The following is a 21,861-nucleotide window of genomic DNA, read 5'->3' on the forward strand; positions in this document are numbered from 1 at the left end:
CAAAGCGCACTAGCCTAGTCCTGGTGTTGGGTGGGACTCTAAACAAATTTGACCCGACTGACCGAGCGTCTGTTCACCAAGGAGGTGCGGCTCCAACAGCGTCTGTTCTGGCATCCAGCGGCTGAGTATGAAATGTTATTCCCCGGAAGCTATACCTAAGATAGCAGCTCCATCCCGGTGGATAGGGAACCTTGGGCTAACAACCTACTGTTCCCGAAACATCAATTTGCTCGAGAATCCGATAATGAAAGAATACGGACTGATTTTACGGCGACGACTCTTAGCGCGAAACAACGGACACGAATAGGAACATGGAACGTTTTAACCCTAGCCCAGCAGGATAAATTGGCACAACTTGCCAATGAGGCACGCCGCATGAAGCTTAAGATCCTGGGACTGAGTGAAGTGCGTTGGCCAAACTTTGGAGAACACATCACGCCGCCGAGACAAGTTCTGCCATACTCTGGTTTACGAGGTGAACACGCTCCCCGGCATCGCGGAGTTGGCTTCCTACTAAGCGCTCAGGCACACTCTGCGCTTATGATGTGGGAACCTATAAGTGAAAGGATAATCGTTGCTAGATTTAGAACACGGGTCTGAAACCTTACTATAATCCCGTGACGTCTCCCGTGACGGCTTTACAGAAAATCAAATCGACCACATCTGCATCGAAAATGGAAACGGAGCCTTCTTGATGTACGGAATAAACGTGGTGCCGATATCGCATCTGACCCGAGCAGCACACATGTTGTAAACAAGTTTATATTACTCATATACGACCAAATTTATTTATATTTAAGTTACCTCAACCAAATCGGCATGAATTGTGTTGCTAGGGGATCATCACCTCCTCATCGGCGAAATACGCCTGCGCATTGCGCGGATTCGTCGGCAGGAGGAAAGAGTTGGACGACGATTCAACACACGCCGACTGGAAGATGCCACGGTGAAACGGTCCTTCGTTGAAGAACTGGAGACGCGTGCTGCAGATATTCCGGAAGGTGGCAGCGTGGAAGACCAATGGATCGCCATCAAGAATGCCTTCATCGCCACCAGCGAGAACAATCTGGGCGAACTACGCACCCAGAGAAAACAATGGATCACCGATGAGACCTGGAGAAAGATAGAGGAGCGAAGAGAAGCCAAAGCCGCGATAGAGCGATCGAAAACCAGAGGAGAGAGAGCCGCTGCAACCGAGGACATTCGCCTCCTCTACGATATCTCACGACGCTTAAGCGGGGCGAAGATGAATGCAACGATGCCTGTAAAAGACGCGAATGATCAGTTATTGACCGACCCAACTGACCAGCTGAAACGCTGGTTCGAGCACTTCGAACAACTTTTTCAAGTGCCAGCCAGGCCATCACCACCTCGGCATGATCTGCCTAGGATCCGACGTATAACACGCGTCAATGCCGAAGTTCCATCACTGCTAGAGATTCAAACAGCCATCCAAAGCATGAAATCGAATAAAGCCCCAGCAGGGGTCGACCGCATATCAGCCGAGATGCTCAAAGCTGACCCCATGACATCCGCTCAACTACTGCATCGTTTATTTCGTAATATCTGGAACACCGCAACTTTCCCGGTCGACTGGATGCAAGGTATCTTAGTGAAGGTGCCCAAAAAGGGTGACTTAACTGTATGCGATAACTGGCGAGGCATTATGTTGCTGTGTACCGTTCTCAAAGTTCTGTGCAAAATTATCCTAGCCCGGATTTAGGAGAAAATCGATGCGACTCTCCGGCGGCAGCAAGCCGGATTCCGTGCCGGAAGATCCTGTGTGGACCATATTGTCACGCTCCGCATCATTCTGGAGCAGGTCAACGAATTCCAAGAGTCCCTTTACTTGGTATTCATTGACTTCGAAAAAGCTTTCGACCGACTCAATCACGAGAACATGTGGGGCGCCCTGAGACGCAAGGGAGTTCCTGAGAAAATCATCGGCCTCATCGAGGCACAGTACGAGGCCTTCTCGTGTAGAGTGCTGCACAATGGGGTCTTGTCCGACCCTATCCGGGTCGTAGCTGGTGTGAGGCAAGGATGTATTCCATCACCGTTACTGTTCCTCGTCGTAATCGACGAGATTCTGGTAGATGCTATTGACCGTGAACCAAACTGCGGGCTGTTATGGCAGCCTATAACCATGGAGCACTTAAACGACTTCGAATTGGCGGATGATGTTACACTCCTCGCGCAACGGCGCTCTGATATGCAGAGTAAGCTCAACGACCTTGCCGAACGCTCCTTTTCGGCAGGTTTAGTCATCAACGTCAACAAAACCAAATCGTTGGATGTAAACACGGTGACTCCTTCCAGTTTCACAGTAGCCGGGCAACCAGTGGAGAATGTTGAAAGCTTCCAATATCTTGGTAGCCAAATGGCGTCAGACGGCGGTACCAAGATCGACATAGGCGCACGGATCAAGAAAGCAAGGGCTGCCTTTGCGAGTTTAAGAAATATCTGGAAAAACAGGCAGATAAGTGAACGCACCAAAATACGAATTTTCAACTTTAACGTGAAATCTGTGCGGTTATACGCTAGCGAAACATGGTGTGTATCAGTGGAGAACACTCAACGGCTGCAGGTGTTCAATAACAGATGCCTGCGGTATATAATTCGGGCCTGGTGGCCTCACAACTGGATCTCAAACAACGAGCTCCATCGTCGTTGTCACCAGAGGCCGATAGCAACAGACATTCGGAATCGGAAGTGGGGTTGGGCTGGCCACACTCTACATAGGGGCGGCAACGAAATCTGTAAACTATCATTAGACTGGAACCCAGCGGGACATCGCAGCAGAGGCAGACCCAGAGGCTCATGGCCTCAATAAAGAAAAAAAAAAAGAAGTCGACCGAAATCTAACCTGGCAATAGGTTAAAGCGATAGCCGGGCAACGCTCAGGATGGAGATCTTTCAAGTCGGCCCTTTGCACCACCGAAGGTGTACAGGATCCATAACAAAGTAAGTAAGTCACAATTTAACCATTTGAAGTCAACTCACCTCATGAAATCAGCGACAGGATCCAAAAAAATAGACTGGCAGGATCGCCAAAATGTGGAGCCGTAAATGGCCGGAATGAAGTTATGACAGGGCCCTCCTTAGTCGTGCGGTAAGACGCGTGGCTACAAAGCAAGACCATTGGTTCGATTCCCGGTGCCGGTCTAGGCAATTTTCGGATTGGAAATTGTCTCGACTTCCCTGGGCATAAAAGTATCATTGTGCTAGCCTCATGATATACGAATGCAAAAATGGTAACCTGGCTTAGAAACCTCGCAGTTAATAGGGTAAGACGGTATAATATGCCCCCCCTAAGGCAACTCCTTGATAACTTTTTACTTTTCAACGCAATTTATGCAAACTTTGTGTTATTTGGTAGTCCAGGAAGTCGCAAATGTATTGCCCGTGAGTAGTCATATAAAAATATTACAGATTACACGTAATAAAGCTTTTTTGAAAAGTCGTGAAAAAATTGATTTTAAAAAGTGCCTGGGCAATACGCCCCACCTTAGCCAAAGACGTTTCAAAGCCCTTCATTAGTATTTTATCAATCCCATAATAAAAAGGTTACAAATCCTTATGCGCGAGGCATTAAAAAGCCAACATAAGTCCATTTAATCAGGTTTGAAATACATTTCAATAGTTTCCATATAATTTGGAAGCAACTGCTGCAAGCTCGCCGCGCTTGTGTCCAGTTGGTAAGGGCATATCGTCCTGCCTACACTGGGGCGTATTGACCAGAGAAACATATTTTCGAAAAACGTTACATTTTTGAAGATGGAAGCAATTTTGTATCACATTAACCACTGATAGAAGTTAATTGGTTGCCCAACTGAGTGCTCCAGTGCAAGCTTTTCGGACAGTATGCTAGAGTTGTTCCAGAATGTTGAGCAAACAAACATTGAAAGTTACATCAAAACTGTAACTTTTTGTATTTTTCTATTATTTTTATTACGTAATACAAAAATACTCCCACATTCACATAGGATGATGCTTTTACAAATATTTATAGGTACCAACTGATTTTGACCCTTAGTTAGTTATAGTTTTCTAGAAATCCAAGTGGGGCGTTTTGGCCAGGTGGGGCGCATTATACCGTCTTACCCTAACTATCGGAGTGCTTAATGAACACTAAGCTGCGAGGCGGCTCTGTCCCAGTGTGGGGATGTAATGCCAATGAAGAAGAAAAAGCAGAAGTTATGTCAGCGACTCTCCGTGGATGTGTGTGCACGCCGCGTAGGTCTGACTAGAAGAGGCAATGTCATGGCTTGCTGCTCGCCGATTAACACGCTGATGTGTGAATCTATTAACACACGCTGAAGGCATTTTACTCAAACCCCACATCGCTCAAAGACACAATCCGTGGAGTTCGACAGCTTTTTGTTCCCTGGACCAGTCTATTGCTGAACTTTTTATTTAATACTAGCAGGCCTGTCAAACTTCGTGTTGCCTAAAATTGATTTATTCCCTGATTAGTTATCGAGCTATGCAGAAATTTCTATTTCATTTGTATGGGAGCCCCCTTTCCAAAGGAGGAAGTCGTCTCGAACCATCTTAAAAACCTTCCCCGGCCTCAAAAATCTCTGCATACAAATTTTCACGCCGATCGGTTCAGTAGTTTCGGAGTCTTTGAGGTTCAGACAGACAGACAGACATTCATTTTCATCTATATAAGAAGATATTGTTTAACTTCCTATTCCAATTTCATGTTTTCCATTAAAAATCGTAAGAAAATTTTAAATTCATTGTAGATTCTGAATAGGATTAGATGTTTTTTGAACATTCTCCTTTAAGAAAGACAAGTTTCTTTTATTTATTTTCGACGGCTTCCACAACAGTAGTGGACTTGTTACATACGTTTCATACACATAGCAGTTTTTTCTAGTAAATGAAATAAATTTAAAAAAGAAGATTCGGTTTCAAATATGCGTCAATATATGTGAGAACATACGTTAGCATTAGTTTCCCGGTCAAAATATTTAAAAGCATGTTTGATTATTTTATCTAATTGAGGATGCATGGGTCGCATCACTTACCCCGTCCCACTAACAAAAATCACTTCTGTGGCAACTGTGGAGTAGAGATTGTCAGGTGTCACATTTTGTAAACCCGAACCCGACCCGAACCCGATTTAGAAATTTCTTTCAAAACCGGACCCGACCAGAACCCGGAATGAAAAATCTTATCAAACCCGACGTTACCCGACAATTTTTGCAGTCTTAAGCCCGAGCTGAACCCAAACTAATGTTTTGGCATAAACTCAAACTAGATGTTTTATATTTCTATTTACACCCAAAAGGGTATAGGCCCAAACAACGAACAAGCCTTAAAATTACCAGAAACGAATAAAAAAATATTCAATACTTTATTTCTCAAACTCGTACCCAACCAAGACCCGACATTTTATCATCTCACAAACCCGTACCCGACCCGAACCCGACATTGTTCTAATTTTCCAACCCCGAATCCGACCCTTGATCCGACCCGAACCCGTCGGGTTCGGGTTCGGGTCGGGTTTCGGGTTTGAGAACCCGAAACCCGTCCATCTCTACTGTGGAGATGCATAGGTGATATCGGTCTTTAGTAAAAACGGTTGTCACACCAACAATCCTTTCCTTTCTAAATGACCGTAAGGACGTGACCAACGCTCAACGCTGTTATTTATCCTATATTTACTGAACACTTGACCTGTGCACATTGAGGTTGAAAAACTAAATCCCAAATTTTTGGTACCCTGTGCAACTTCGATTGTTCTGATCAATCACGGAGTATCAACTACGAATTGTGTGGTCATGGTCATCAAGCTCAAGCTCAATAAGAAATAATCAAGGAATTAATGTTGCAAAATTTTAAGTAGATAATTGTCACATGAACATAGCTGAAAATATGTATTCAAGACAGAAAATTACATTCAGGATAATGACTAACAATTTACAATAGAGTTGTGATTGACTGGGACTTAACAAACAGTAAAAATGCTCCTTCGACAAAAAATGTTTATACGAAACCCATTGACTTACTGCACCAATTCATTTTTAAATGTGGCGACAGCGTAAGAAATCATCGGCGGCGCATGGCTAAGGGGTCGTACACTTATTACGTAAGCAATTTTTCTGGGTTTTTTGATCCCCCCTCCCCCCATGTAAGATTTTTTTCATACAAATGGTTTTTTATTTATATGGAGCGTAAGATATTGACCGACCCCCCCTCCCTCCATAAGTGCTTACGTAATATGTGTACGGCCCCTAACTTGATGATACATACTTCGCTGGAGAGATTTTTGAACGATTTCTTTTCTGTTGTTTAGCATTAAACACTAACATCTAGTTCAGCTTGATGCGATTGGATGATTGGTTCAGTGTTATATAAAAATTGCTAGAAAGCTTTGTATATTTAGACTATTTTTGCAATTAACATTGATTAAGTCGGAAAAGGGAGGATTCTACTCACTGGAAGGATCGTGGATCCATTTTTTCTTCTCGGGAATCTGCTGCTGCTGTTGTTGCTGTTGCTGTAGCTGTTGTTTCTGAATCGAGTCCAACTGCTGTTGATTGCTTTTATCATCCTGCGGGCAAACGGAAAGGAAAAACAAATATCAGAAGCCGGATTGAAAGTGGGAGTGGAGTTGAAGTGTTTGCGCGATAGGTTTGACTTACGAAGAGAGGATTGGAGGGTAAATTAATCGAAATGTTTCGGTTGTTTTTGCTTCTTTTGACTGCAGCAAGTAAAACGGGAAGAACACTTCAACGAAAAGTTTTTTTCCCTGGAGTAAAAAAAAAGTATATGAACATAATCAACCATAATACTAATTGTAATCCAACCTTGTTTTAGATAAACCGCGCTTGATGAAGCACAAATACCAGAATAAATCTAAAAGCATTGATAACAAATTTTAGAACCTGTTATAACTATTAAATGAATTCAATAATTATTGTATACAAATAAAATTAAACATCAAATATATGTAAAAGGTGTCGAATAACGTCTAATAAAACCGAATAATTTAATGAATTCGTTTGAAATCATGCTAATGTATGCATCACCATGCACTCAATCTCTGAGTTGATCGACTACCAATCGAGCAATTTTTCCAATCCATTTGTTCGATAAATTCTTGGAACCGCCACCAAATAAAAGATTGTTCGACGCTTTGCATTTCGATGAGCCCGTGATCCCCACGTTCAAACATCGTTGTGGCTTCTAATACGAAATGCCATCGCCGCCACACCGTGGAAGGATGCGTACTATACAGCATGTACCTTATAGCTATGGATCGATTACCACGTTTTTTTCCTCGAACCGGCGAAAAAGAAAATGAAACCGACCGAAAATCAAAAGAAAACGAAAATTGAAAATCAGCAAATCCTGGCGGACAGATGGCCGGTGGTGTGCGTCTGGCAGCTGGAACGAATTGGAATTGCAAATTACCTCGGAGGAGGTCGTCCATCTTTTCGGTTGCCTTCAATTTCGGTTGCGGATTGCGGCACCGCCCGTGTCACCCGCCGGCCAATAGACCACGTTTTTTGTGTGTGTGTCCATGAAATTGAGTTCAAGCAGTATGCTTTGTAGGATCGTCATCGATATTACACATATCAAGGACCGAGAATCATTGTAACAAATGTCACTTCGCCGCAAATTTATTCGTCTTCTTGATGTCATATAGGATCAAGATCAAAGATCAAAGAAGTGCTAATGAGTGTATCGTAGTCACATAAATGTTTACATTGTTTACATAAATGATTCCATTTCGTTAGAGGCTTTCATCTTCTTGAGTCGCTGCAGAAGGGCAGGAATTTAGGACATCCCGATGGTATTGACATTCTCTAGCATGTGTTATTTTAGCAAATCTCTAGAAATGGGATTTGTTTTTAAGTTATTAATACATCCTATGTCATAATGTCAATTGTTTGATGAGGGAATTATCGGCTCTTTCAATTAGTCTTTCAGCTATTGCGTCGATCATCCGACATTTGGGAGTGTATTTCAACTTCTTTAGGGATTGTAAGGAATGAACTATATTGTCCATCAGATGTTGAGAAAAAGAACTGTGAAAATCGAACGATTACGGTGGGCCGAGCTCGAATGCAGAATATCGGACAATAAGCGGCTAGGAATAGTTCTTGAAAATGATTTGACAAATTCGAGGAGACTAAGTGCGATGCGAGGTGGAGGAAAATTTGCAAATGTTTTGTAACCTTCGAGCGAAAGAAAAGAGAACAAAGGCAACATAGGCCATGTTGGCCTTATAGCCTATTCAGATTACGCCATTTATAATAATAAATATCGTGTTGAAGTGGAGAAAGAAAAATGGTATCAAGTTACTCTTTATCATGATATTTATTACAATAAATGGCGTTATCCGAATAGGCTATAGGCTCAACATGGCTATTTTCGACGAATGTATCTCTGAGGTAAAGTAATTAAAGCTACCATAATTGAACATCAACTACGACATTTACGACTAACCCAATGCCGTTACCCGGCAATCTAAAAATGAAACATAGCTCCTGATTGTCACCTATTCACAAGGGTAATAATTGAGAATTGTTCTTAAAATTGTATTTCCTCCTACCAATTGTTCCATTCATACTTTTATACGTTGGTCAGCGAACAAAACGAAACGAATGTTTCTCTGACACTTTTATGATTTGCTTTTTCACCTTATGCCACTGCGAGGATTCCGGTGCTGAATGGACCAATTTTTTCATCCTCCTTGTAATTGTGACACGGAGGAATGCTAAGAAAGCGATTTTCTCTGGACAGTTTTCCTTTCCCACTCCAATGCCGGCGAGCTGTCGGGCGTTGATGAGGAATGACACTTTCAGAATCGTTACCAGTTTCGGTCCATTAACAGCTGATGAGCAATGGGGTGTTCTATTTCATTCTATGTCGCATTCTTTCCTGTATCATGTTCTATAATGCTCTAAATGATAGAACGTAAACAAACAGACTGCAACACGAGGACGCAGAGTTTACGAGTACTAATGGGAAAGCCTTCAATGTTCGCCGAGAGGTCTTGCTGTTTTTCATGGTACTGGCGGCGACTAATTAGTTTCCATTGGAATGCGAATTCTAGGGCTGGTGGTGTCGCCGGTTGAACCACCCCCGTGTTTGACTTCAATTAACGCTAATAGATTCGCTCTGAGCATCTAAAACGAAGTCGATCGTTTGCAAACATAAATAAGTCTTCCCACGCGACGACGCCTCAAAATGAGGCCGGCGGCGGCGGCACCAATTCCATTAATCAATTATTGGTCTAACGCGTCGCATGAGTGACGTCAAATTGATAAATCGCGAATTAATGGTATTCACACTCGACTGATGTAAATTATCGGTAAACATTATTGAGTGGGAATTCCAGATCACAATGCCGGCTCTACAGCTCGCATTTGAATAATGAAAAATAATAAAACGGACTCAACTCAGGGAAGAGTGTAGCATAAACGATATATGCTTTCAAATGCGTTTTACGGTTACTGTCCAAAAACAAAGAAGAAGGCACGCGTGATTTAGTATTCATTTTTTGGGTTTCCTAGCGAAAACAAAGCTTCACCAAAATCGCCGGTGAACTTTTGACTGCAACCGTATTCTACCGTTTAGAGTCAAACGAGAATCGTTATGCTTTATTATTTTTTTGTTTTTTTTTTCTAACGAACGACAATCATAGGGTAAGACGGTATAATGTGCCCCCCTGGTCAAAACGCTCCCCTTTGATTTCTAGCACTATAACCATAACTAACTAAGGTTAAATATCAGTTGTTACCTTTTAATATTTGTAAGATCATTATATTTTGCGAATATGGAAGTATTTTTGTATTAAATAATGGAAATGTGAACTGTGAACTCTCCCTTACTTACTTACAGAAAAAATAAGGAAGAAAGAAGCATGTAGAAGTAAGAAGGAAGAAGAAATAAATACGAAAAATACAAGGAAGAAGTAAGCAGAAAGAAGAAAGAAAGGACAAAAAATATACAAAAATGTGAGGAGAAAACGGAATTACAAATTCTCAATTCTCACTTCTTACATTTTACTACTCACACTTTCACACTTTCACTTTCTCTTTTCATTTTTCACTTCTCACTTTCACTTTTCATTTCTTACTCCTCGCTTCAAATTTCTCATTTCTCAGTTTTCACTTCTCACTTTTTACTTCTCTCTTTACACTGCTCACTACAATCTTCTCGGTTGGCAATTCTCAATTCATCATAATTTTATTTATCATTTTTCATTTTGCACTTTTCACTTCTCACTGCTCACTTTTTAATTAGCACTCCTTACTCCTCACATTAACACTCAATTTCCACTTCTCACTTTTCACTTCTTACTTCATAATTCTCACTTTCCACTTCTCAGTTTCCTCTTCCCACTTTTCTCTTTTCACTTTTCTCTTCCCACTTTTCTCTTATAACTTTTCGCTTTTCATTACTCACTTTCCCCTTCAAACTGTTCACTCTCAATTTTTTACTTCAACTTCTCACTTCTCATTTTTTCACAATCTAAGTTTATTTTTAACTATTCGGCCAAATGGTATATATCATGTATATCATGCATGTGAACAATATCGAGTTAGCGAGGTGAAAATATATTGGAATTTTACTTCAAATTAGAAAATATCAGACAAGTGAGGTATCGACTTATGGAGGGTACGCAGTATGTTAGATTCTGTAACATGTGTCATGTCCCATAGCATTAAAATTATCCAAACGTTTATATTTTTCTTCATGACAGGAGCCATCTTGGAAACCACGTGATTTTTGTCGAGTTTTTTCATGTGCACCAGTTGAGGTTCCATTTGGTCGAATTAAAAGTTTCGCCGAAACGGTTATTAGGTCCAAAATGGTTTGAAATGACGTTTGGCTGAAAAAGTGGTTTTCCCTAACAGGTCATTTGCTCGATATGGTCGTTTGGCCGAAAATGCCTTTTGGCCGTCATGATCGTTTGGCAGCTTTCTGCCTAACAATCATTTCTTCCAAACGTTATTTTCGGCCGAATGACCTATTCGATCAAATTGCCGGCTTTGTGGCCTTTGGCATATTTGCTTTCTGCCGAACGCAGCTTTCCCGTCCATAAACTTGATTTCAACGGAAAATCTTTCGGAATTTTCATGGAAACTACTTAGGAAGTTCTCCAGAATTCGTATAGAAAATTCTTTAGAGAATTTTCTCGAGAATCTTTCCAGATTGTGTACTTAGGTTTGCAAGATGGGTCTTGTTGTGGCCTCCAAAATTCCGAGCTTTAGCGCCAGACGATCTTATCGTCTGCTAGGAATTGCGGATCGAGTTGCCAAGCTAGCAGTTTCAACCACACAGCAAGAAAACCCTTTTCTCCAATACGTAACACTAAATTCCCAATTTCTCTATTTGGTATTTCTGAATTTGAAAACAGTAATCTAAGATTGCGTTGCAGTTGCCAAAAGCATATTATTCGTTTATTCAGCGAAGCAACAAAATGAGTACTGATTCAAAACTCGATATGTAGAATAAAATTTATAAAAAAAAATCCACGGACGATTCAGCTCAATTTTGGTCCCTACTAGAATTGCTATCGTATACGGAGCATAATCTACTTCTCTCTTGTCCTAGGAGTGACGTCAATGCTGTCCTAACTGTGTGCATTCGTGATTTTGGTTGTGCTTAGTTTTAGTGTACAATGGGCATCTACTACAGAAACTCGGTGGACATTCACACCACCGATACTTGATATTCGAGGAGACCGTTCAGGTAGTGAACTGGTGGTTAGCCTTCGTGTCGGTCGCTTAGCTTTTCCTAGTCGGTGCTGTCGTCGGTAGCCACCGTGGTGAGGCGTCCGTAGTTGATCGGTGGTCGTTTGCCAGTTTTCGTTGTCGTCGGATGATCGAGAGGTGCTACGCGACGGTGGTGGTACGACGGATAATCTCTGGCGTTAGGTGTGCCGCCCGACTGCGTGTCAATGTCTCGGGAAGAAGGACGCTCTGGTTGTATAGGATCGGCGTCGCAACCACATGCAACGGCTCAGCGATGTGTTGAACGATCCCGACGAATTGCTGACGATTGTAGAGCAGCGTGGTTGGATTCGGAGATTAGTCGAGGCTTCATGAGGTGGTTATCATGGACGCAGTCAAAGGGTGTGGTCAATCTCGCTGGCAAGGCTGTCTTCCCCTTCTAGAACACTCGCTAGAAACCACCGAAGTGAAGCGTGACACACGAGGCCGAGATTTTTCTGTTGGCCGTCGCTCTCCAGGTGGACTATTGTGGCGCGCAGCCACGAGACGATAGTTCGCACCCAGGCGGATTGCCCAAACTCTCTCCACGAGCCCTCAAATTCTCCGTAGATTGGAGATCGGCGAACAAGCGATGCTGACCCAATCTTCCCTACCTTTTATCTTCCGTATTATTTATACAATCGATTACAGTTTATCGCTACTGGGTTGTGTGTGTATTTTCTGATAACGAACATTATTTTAGGTTATTCTGGTCCATATTTAGACTATTTTGACTTACGATCTAGTAATCGATTATACTACACGGCTCACGATTTTGCACGAACTAAATTTGTCATAAAATTGCCTATGGAAACAATTTAAACATTATTCATTTTAACATCACTACTTTAAAGCTTTTATTAATTTAATTTTCAGGATTTTCGGCTTTCAGTCACATGAAAATGTTGATAATTTCAAATCATTGCCAACGTTTCGATCCGGGGGTTTGGATCTTCATCAGGGCTCGAGATTAATCAACCTGTCTATTGAAGTGTGGGTCACACGATGGACTGTCAGGTGGGTTGGGGTAAAATGCACTAGATTCATTTGTCCCAGCACCATAAACAAGATGGGTGGGTGGTGAAGAACAGGATGGGCACTACAGAGTAAGTCACTACGATACACTTCTACCATGACCAGCTGTTGGCAGTTGCTGAACTATAATGTTTATGGTGCTGGGACAAATGAACCTAGTGCAGTTTACCCCAACCCACCTGACAGTCCATCGTGTGACCCACACTTCAATAGACAGGTTGATTAATCTCGAGCCCTGATGAAGATCCAAACCCCCGGATCGAAACGTTGGCAATGATTTGAAATTATCAACATTTTCATGTGACTGAAAGCCGAAAATCCTGAAAATTTATTAATTTACTTTGTGAAACTCTTCGGATTCCCACACTGTACCACTTCACTTTATATTAGAAAACTGTATTTTTTTTTCAGATCTTGATCACTCGGCTGCCTAGAAGGGAAAGAGCAGGTACGTTCTTGTATTACCTACGGAGCCTTTGGATTACTATTTAATACTATTCGATATTTTCTTATATTTCCGAATTCTTCAACATTTGTACTAATTGTAATCGCTGGTACATATCGATAGCTTGGCCCCCATGCAATGATTTCTCTTGAACTGTTTACTTTATTTGATTCAAGCACATGCAATGCAAAGTGTGGTTAGTGTAATCGACCCTGTTATCTATTTGAAACGACAGTTGCTCGTTTCAAGTTCTTAAGAATTATCACGGAAAAAACTTTAAAATGTTCACTGATTTTTTTATGTTTTTGTTATGTTGTTGAGGCAAATTCTTCTTATTTTATCGCCAAATTATTGGAAGTTTCCACTCAAAGTTCTTTTCTAGTAAATTTCGATGTAAAAATGTAGCCGGCAGCGTTATGCCAAAAAAAAATGTGGGCAGTGTCGGCGCACACATCTAAAGGAGATCTTGCTTTGTGGACGACATACATTGAGCTCATTGGAATCGACCGCATGGCAGTAGCGAAGGTCCACTGTTTATTTTGGAACGCTTGTGTCGTGTGACAGACACGTTTTGAGCCAAGGAAAAAAGGCTATTGCAGCTGCAAATAGGGCATTCTACAGCATAAATCGGCATCAACATTTCAAAAGGGCGAAACTGCTTTGGTAAACAAGAGCTTCTCACGTCGCTGGTGGACTAATTTGAGCCCAACCACGCAATTTGACGCCATTGATGGAAGCAGCGAATCGCCTTCTATCAATCAATGGTGCTGGATGTTGTGGGTGGGCTCAAATTAGGCCACCAGCGACGCGAGAAGCTCTTGTTTACAACAGCAGTTTCGCCCTTTTGAAATGTTGGTGCCGAAATATCCAGTTTAAGTTCTGCACCATGCATACGAAAATAAAATTTTCTCCTTATTAAACCCTATTTCTATGATATATACGCAATACATAATTTTTCCTGCCAACCCTTCATCAAACCTGTCAAATCTACAAAAAATTGGAAGCCTGAGAACAGATTTATATTTTTTTGAATTTTTTCGCCAAATTTGTGTATGGGTGACTAATGGGGGATCAAGTGTCCCCATATTGAGGCAATAATTTCAAATCCAAATATCCCAAAACTTTGATGGAATGTTGTTATTTTTATCGGTACAGATCATTAAACATATTTATGGCTTTGTGCTGTGAAAAAACGAATGCATTTGATCATTGTTATGAAAAGTTATTTAAATTTTGCGTGGCCTATAAAAAAATCTTTTGGAAGATCAAAACATACAAACCGCCCTGCAGAATAAATAAGGATGTGAATCCAAAGAAATACTCACCACATAAAGTTCATTTACCTAGAGGATCTATACTAAAAAATACGCTAGAACAAAACTACGTTAGTTCTCGATAAAATAGGGGGTGATCAAGTCTCCCCGGGGATCTAGTCTTCCCACTTTCTCCTACGGATATGATGCGTGGTCGTTAAAATACCTCTTTGAGCTGATCACGTAGTGCGAAAGTTGATGGAAAATTTGTGAAAGTAATTTTCATTATACATAGGCTGGCATATTCGGGAAACCTGGACAGCTTGAACAGTCGGGGAAATAGGAGGAACATCACCCAGACCGACGGTAATGGAACTGGGAAGTTGATCGTCGACGGGGAGTTAATCATCGTTGGAAGCTCCCCTGTAACTGACGCTTCCCATAACGGATAACCGGACTAGTGCCGTGGTCGATCCATGACAGATTCCTGGTGGAGATATCTTCCGGTTTCATTGTGCCCAACGACCCGAAGCCGGTGCGTTTGCGCACCACAATTTACTTAACTAGTCCCTGGATATGAATCCCCTGTTCAAGATTTTTTTTATGTACAGGTTATCCGACTTCGTCAGTAGATGGGAATAACCAGCGCGCGGGGGAAACATACATTTTCAGTTCAAAACGTACATAAATTCCATACAAAAATCCAAGATGGCTGAGTTGGGGATATTGACAAGTCGGATAACCTGTATACCACAAAAAATCTTGCCCCTGTTCTTGAGAAATTTAGCTCCCGCCTTGATCGCTCACTACTAGGAAAGTCTCCAACGGCAGATCCGTCCTTACCTCGACGGGGAGTTTTTCGGTGTTGGAAGCTCTCGCGCTACCTACGACCTCCGGTAACTGATGACCGGCCTCAACGAGTGACCGGTCGATCTAAAGATTCCGGGTGGAGCATCTAGTTCGATGGTTCACGCGTGACGAGCTAGTCGGGACCGTTCTTGACGTTGGATCTTATTGTTCTTCTTCTTCTTCTATGGCTCTACATTCCAACTTGAACTTGGCCGGCTTTCCAACTTATTTTATGAGCATTTCCTTAAGTTCACTAAAACTAATGATTTTGTGTGTGTTACTTCTACGTGAAGTTAAACGATTTACAATGATATGGAAATGCTAATATCATCTTCCAAACTTAGACGTACATGTTCATGATAGAATTAGAGGCGAAAGTATAGAATTGATAGTTCCGTTAGGATACGGCAGGCATGAAGAATGTTTTTTTTTAATAGAAGTCGATTTGAAAGCGAGCGGAGGACAATATTTGTGATGGCACATATCACACGACCTTCCTTCTGCCAAGCTCCCGTATGAAAGGGTAGGGAAGAATATCAGTGAGGAAGCTGATATATCTTCACTGGCAAAAAGAAGGTGGTTTGATTTGCTCATATGCCATCGCGTGCGGAAGGATTTTCTATCGACGAGTACTGTCTCCAAATTTCTAATATGACATCAGCATTTAGTCGAATAGGATTTTTATTGCACAGTTCTCTTTTCTCATTGCGTCCGTCTCGACCAACCAACAACTGTGCAATACAAATCCTATTCGAGCTTGTATTCAAGATTGTACGCAAGATAGAGATGTATGTAAAATTGAGGGATATTGAATGGAAAATTATTGCTTGAATATTCACGTGGCATGTAAATGTCATAATTTTTAACTGTGTAGCTTCTCTCTTTAATATCTATGTTGTCGGCGAAACCAAATAGCTGGACGGACTTCGTGAAAATCGTAACACCCGTGTCAATCTCTGACCTTCGTATTACTCCCTCCAAAGCGATGTTGAATAGCAAGAGCAGGGCGTTCGTCCATGAATCCCGCCTGGTACTGCACCACGAACTCTCTTGCAATTAGTACTATTCGACGGCATAACATTTGGGAGAGTAGCTTGTAGGCGGCATTCCGCAATGTAATTGTGCGGTAGCTGCTTAGTACCCTTTTTGTAGCTGTTTAGAATCACCATAGAAGCGGAATTCTAGGATGTGTTCAAAGGTTCAGAAATTCTCGAAAAAAGTTAAGGTTTTGCGTATTGATCTTACTCATAGCACAAGGTTGAGCCTATCATTTCACTCCAAAAAATTAATTTGTTAAAATTCTATGTTGATCCAGATTTGGCAGAAAATGATGCTTTGCCAAAAATGGCAGACAGGGACCAAATGGTCGAACAGATCATTTGGTTAAAAAAATATGTGTTTTTTTATGTCTGTTTTAAAAGCTTCAGTATGTCTGTTATAAAAATTGTATTGAGTATGCCAGACGTGACGTTAGATTCGGTCGCCTTCGGCCATCCTCGGCAACCTAGCTGAGAGTTTCTCTCTCGAAAGAGCGAATTTTCGTCGAAAAAATACTACTTGAGGGTTTGGCCACACCTCATTTCATTTTCATTTATTTAGTTAACATCTAAACAGATAACACTGAATCAACAATTTGGCGCCACAATACACGGTTCGAGGCTGCATCTCTCCATCCTCGGATACGCCCCACGCTCGCCAAGTCGTTCTGCACCTGGTCTGCCCATCTCGCTCGCTGCGCTCCACGCCGTCTCGTACCTGCCGGATCGGAAGCGAACACCATCTTTGCAGGGTTGCTGTCCGGCATTCTTGCAACATGTCCTGCCCATCGTACCCTTCCGGCTTTGGCTACCTTCTGGATACTGGGTTCGCCGTAGAGTTGGGCGAGCTCATGATTCATTCTTCGCCGCCACACACCGTCTTCTTGCACACTGCCAAAGATGGTCCTAAGCACCCGTCTCTCGAATACTCCGAGTGCTTGCAAGTCCTCCTCGAGCATTGTCCATGTTTCATGTCCGTAGAGGACAACCGGTCTTATAAGCGTCTTGTACATGACACATTTGGTGCGGTGGCGAATCGACCGCAGTTTCTTCTGGAGCCCGTAGTAGGCCCGACTTCCACTGATGATGCGCCTTCGTATTTCACGGCTAACGTTGTTGTCAGCCGTTAGCAAGGATCCGAGGTAGACGAATTCCTCGACCACCTCGAAGGTATCCCCGTCTATCGTAACACTGCTTCCCAGGCGGGCCCTGTCGCGCTCGGTTCCGCCCACAAGCATGTACTTTGTCTTTAACGCATTCACCACCAGTCCAACTTTTGTTGCTTCACGTTTCAGGCGGGTGTACAGTTCTGCCACCTTTGCAAATGTTCGGCCGACAATGTCCATGTCATCCGCGAAGCAAATAAATTGACTGGATCTATTGAAAATCGTACCCCGGCTGTTACACTCGGCTCTCCGCATGACACCTTCTAGCGCAATGTTGAACAACAGGCACGAAAGTCCATCACCTTGTCTTAGTCCCCGGCGCGATTCGAACGAACTGGAGTGTTCGCCCGAAATCTTCACACAGTTTTGCACACCATCCATCGTTGCTTTGATCAGTCTGGTAAGCTTCGCAGGGAAGCTGTTCTCGTCCATAATTTTCCATAGCTCTACGCGGTCTATACTGTCGTATGCCGCCTTGAAATCAACGAACAGATGGTGCGTTGGGACCTGGTATTCATGGCATTTTTGAAGGATTTGCCGTACAGTAAAGATCTGGTCCGTTGTCGAGCGGCCGTCAACGAAGCCGGCTTGATAACTTCCCACGAACTCGTTCACTAATGGTGACAGACGACGGAAGATGATCTGGGATATCACTTTGTAGGCGGCATTAAGGATGGTGATCGCTCGAAAGTTCTCACACTCCAGTTTGTCGCCTTTCTTGTAGATGGGGCATATAACCCCTTCCTTCCACTCCTCCGGTAGCTGTTCGGTTTCCCAGATTCTGACTATCAGTTTGTTCAGGCAAGTGGCCAGCTTTTCCGGGCCCATCTTGATGAGCTCAGCTCCGATACCATCCTTACCAGCTGCTTTATTGGTCTTTAGCTGTTGAATGGCATCCTTAACTTCCCTCAGGGTAGGGGCTGGTTGGCTTCCATCGTCCGCTGAACTGACGTAGTCATCTCCTCCGCTGCCTTGACTTTCACTGCCTGTACTCTCAGCGCCATTCAGATGTCCCTCGTAGTGCTGCTTCCACCTTTCGATCACCACACGTTCGTCCGTCAATATGCTCCCATCCTTATCCCGGCACATTTCGGCTCGCGGCACGAAGCCTTTGCGGGATGCGTTGAGCTTCTGATAGAACTTGCGTGTATCTTGAGAACGGCACAGCTGTTCCATCTCCTCGCACTCCGCTTCTTCCAGGCGGCGTTTCTTCTCCTGGGTCTGCTGTCTCCGCTTCCGTCTATAACGTTCCACGTTCTGCCGGGTACCTTGCTGCAGCGCGACCGCCCGCGCTGCGTCCTTCTCCTCCAGAATCTGTCTGCACTCTTCGTCGAATCAATCGTTCCGTCGACTTCGACCCATATACCCGACGTTGTTCTCCGCTGCGTCGTTAATGGCTGCTTTAACTGTATTCCAGCAGTCCTCAAGAGGGCCCCATCGAGCTCACCCTCTTCCGGCAACGCTGCCTCGAGATGCTGCGCGTATGCAGTGGCGACATCAGGTTGCTTCAGTCGCTCTAGGTCGTACCGCGGCGGTCGTCGGTACCGAACATTGTTGATGACGGATAGTTTTGGGCGCAGTTTAACCATCACCAGATAGTGGTCAGAGTCGATGTTAGCGCCACGATATGTCCTGACGTCGATAATGTCGGAGAAGTGCCGTCCATCAATCAGAACGTGGTCGATTTGTGATTCTGTCTGCAGTGGTGATCTCCAGGTGTACCGATACGGGAGGCTGTGTTGGAAGTAGGTGCTACGAATGGCCATATTCTTGGAGGCGGAGAAATCATTTAGTCGTAGACCGTTTTCGTTCGTCAGCCGGTGAGCGCTAAACTTTCCAATAGTCGGTCTAAACTCCTCCTCTTGGCCAACCTGAGCGTTCAAGTCTCCTATGATGATTTTGACGTCGTGGCTCCTTCATGTACGCGAAGTACCAATGGTACGCTTTACCCAGCATTTGCCGTTGGCCACACCTTTACACGCTTAAAATCAATAACACAGAGATATGTTTGATCCACACAAAACGGACCTAATGCAGAACAACACCTTGATGAGCAACAGTTACACAGCCACAAAAATAGCTCGTATGGTTGTATTGAAGCTTGGATTTTTGGATATTTTCAACAGTATTTGGTTCGTCATGAAACAAGGAATCTGTACAAACGTTTACATGGTTAAAAGGACCGTTATCACGACTGTACGAGGCATTTTTGTGCCTGTGTAACTGTTGCTCATCTAGGGGATGTTCTGCATTAGGTCAGTTTTGTGAGAAGGAAACACATTTCTGTGTTATTGATTTTAAGATACATTCAATCCATTCTACAAGCATTCTAAGTAGTTGAAACAGTGACCCATTCTCACCCCCATTTGACCCATCGCCCCGACGATGGTATGAAAACATGTGGAGATCGTAGTGCTGGTGAAGCAAGGATGTGAAATATTCCGAATATTCCTCCAAATATTCCTTCGGATATTTCTCCTGGAATTCTTTCAAATATTCCCTCAAATATTTTCTTAGGATATTCATCTATGAACTCTTTTCATTCTATTGATTGACGCCTCTAAATATTTCTTTAATTCAAAACAAAATATCAAAAATGTACTGTTTTTCCATTTTGAATTTTGAACGAATAACGGGTGAATTTTTCAGATTTCTCCGGTTATTTCTCCAAGAATTCTTCCGGATATTCCTCCAGGAATTTTTCAAGATGTTCCTTCAAAAATTCCCTCAAATGTTTCGGATATTCCTTCGGCTATTTCTCCAGTAGGTCCTTCGGATATTCCTAGAAGAATTCCTTCGAATATTCCTCTAGGTAGTCCACTGGATATTCTTCCAGGAATTCCTCTGGATATTCCTACAGGAATTCTTCAAATATTCCTCCAGATATTTCTTCGAATATTCCTCCAGGAACTTCTCTGGATATTCCACCAGAAATTCCTCCGTATATTTCTACAGGAATTCATCCGGAAATTTCTTCAGGAAGTCTTCCTGATATTCTACAGGAATTCCTACAAATATTTCACCAAATATACTTTCGTATATTCGTTCAAATATTCGTCCTAGAATTCCTTAGGATGTTCTTCCAGAAATTCCTCTGGATATTCCTTCACGAATTCTTCCATATCTTTCTCCAGGAATTCCACTGGTTTTTCTTCCAGGAATCCGTCCGAATATTCCTCAAGGACTTCCTCCGAATATTCCTCCTACTATCCCCCGGATATTTCTTCGGGAATATATTTCTAGGAATGATGCCAGATATTCCTTCATAAATTCTTCCGGAAGAATTCCTAGAAAAATATCCGATGAAATTGCTGAAGGAATATCCGGGAAAATTCCTGGAGTAATATTCGGAGAAATTCCTAGAGGAAAATCTGGACGAATTCCTGGAGGAATATCCGGAGAAATTCCTGAAGTAATATCCAGAGGAATTCCCGGAGGAATATCCAGAGGAATTCCTGGAAGAATATCCAGGAGAAGTAATCCTGGAAAAATATCCGGAGAAATTCCTAGACGAATATCCGGAGGAATTCCTGAAGGAATATCTGGCAGAATTCCTGGAATAATATGTGGAGGAGTTCCTGGAGGAATATCCGGACGATTTCTTGAAGGAATATCCGAAGTAATATTTGAATGAATTCCTGGTGGAATATTCGGGAGAACTCCTGGACGAATTCCTGGAACAATTTCCACAAGAATACCCGGAGTAATTCCTGAAGGAATGTTTGGAAGAATTCCTGGAGGATTACCCGGAGGAATTCTTTTAGGCAGGGCTGGCATACTCCTCAGAGTAGTCGAAATGTGCGTGTCTTTTGCACTCCTCAAAAAGACCGCAAAGAGTGTGTTTCACTTATCGCTCATTCTTTCTCTTCCACAACGCAGTGAGTCCTCTTTGTGTTTCTACTCTGCATCGAATGCATTTGTCAGACACGAAGAGTTGAGGATAAATGATGAAATAAACACACCGTGTTCCTCAATGAGTTTTGACAAAACGGTGAATCAAACAGAATAAAAATAAACATTGTCAAGGAAAGTTAAACGTAGCTGTTGATTCTATTTATGCGTAATAAGATATTTTTATTTTTGCTGGCTTTTGGGATGTCTGGGGGCAAAACTATTAAGAAGCAATTGTACTACCAGCATTATTCCGTCCCACCTGCTTTAAAATAAGTTACTGACGAGACGATGTCTAAATACAATTTCCGTCAGGTAATCTTGGTAAATATAAAGGGTCTAAATTCAGAACAAAACGGAAAACATTGAACTTATATAAAGTTCCATTATTTCATTACAGTGCTAAATTTTTTCTCGATTTTAGCATCATGTACTGTACTATGT

At 42.6% G+C, this 21,861-nt stretch overlaps 1 protein-coding gene across 1 annotated transcript in view; it reads right to left on the reverse strand.

The window, feature by feature from the left end:
- Positions 1-21,861, reverse strand: part of LOC134206487 (proteoglycan Cow-like) — a 504,826-nt gene that overhangs the window by 120,083 nt on the left and 362,882 nt on the right. Inside the window, exon 2 of the mRNA XM_062682216.1 lies at positions 6,451-6,565. Within this exon, the coding sequence (XP_062538200.1) occupies positions 6,451-6,565 (115 nt within the window). The remainder of the gene's footprint in view (positions 1-6,450; positions 6,566-21,861) is intronic.

Source organism: Armigeres subalbatus, chromosome 1 (assembly GCF_024139115.2).
Source record: "Armigeres subalbatus isolate Guangzhou_Male chromosome 1, GZ_Asu_2, whole genome shotgun sequence".
Taxonomy (NCBI): Eukaryota; Metazoa; Arthropoda; class Insecta; order Diptera; family Culicidae; genus Armigeres; species Armigeres subalbatus.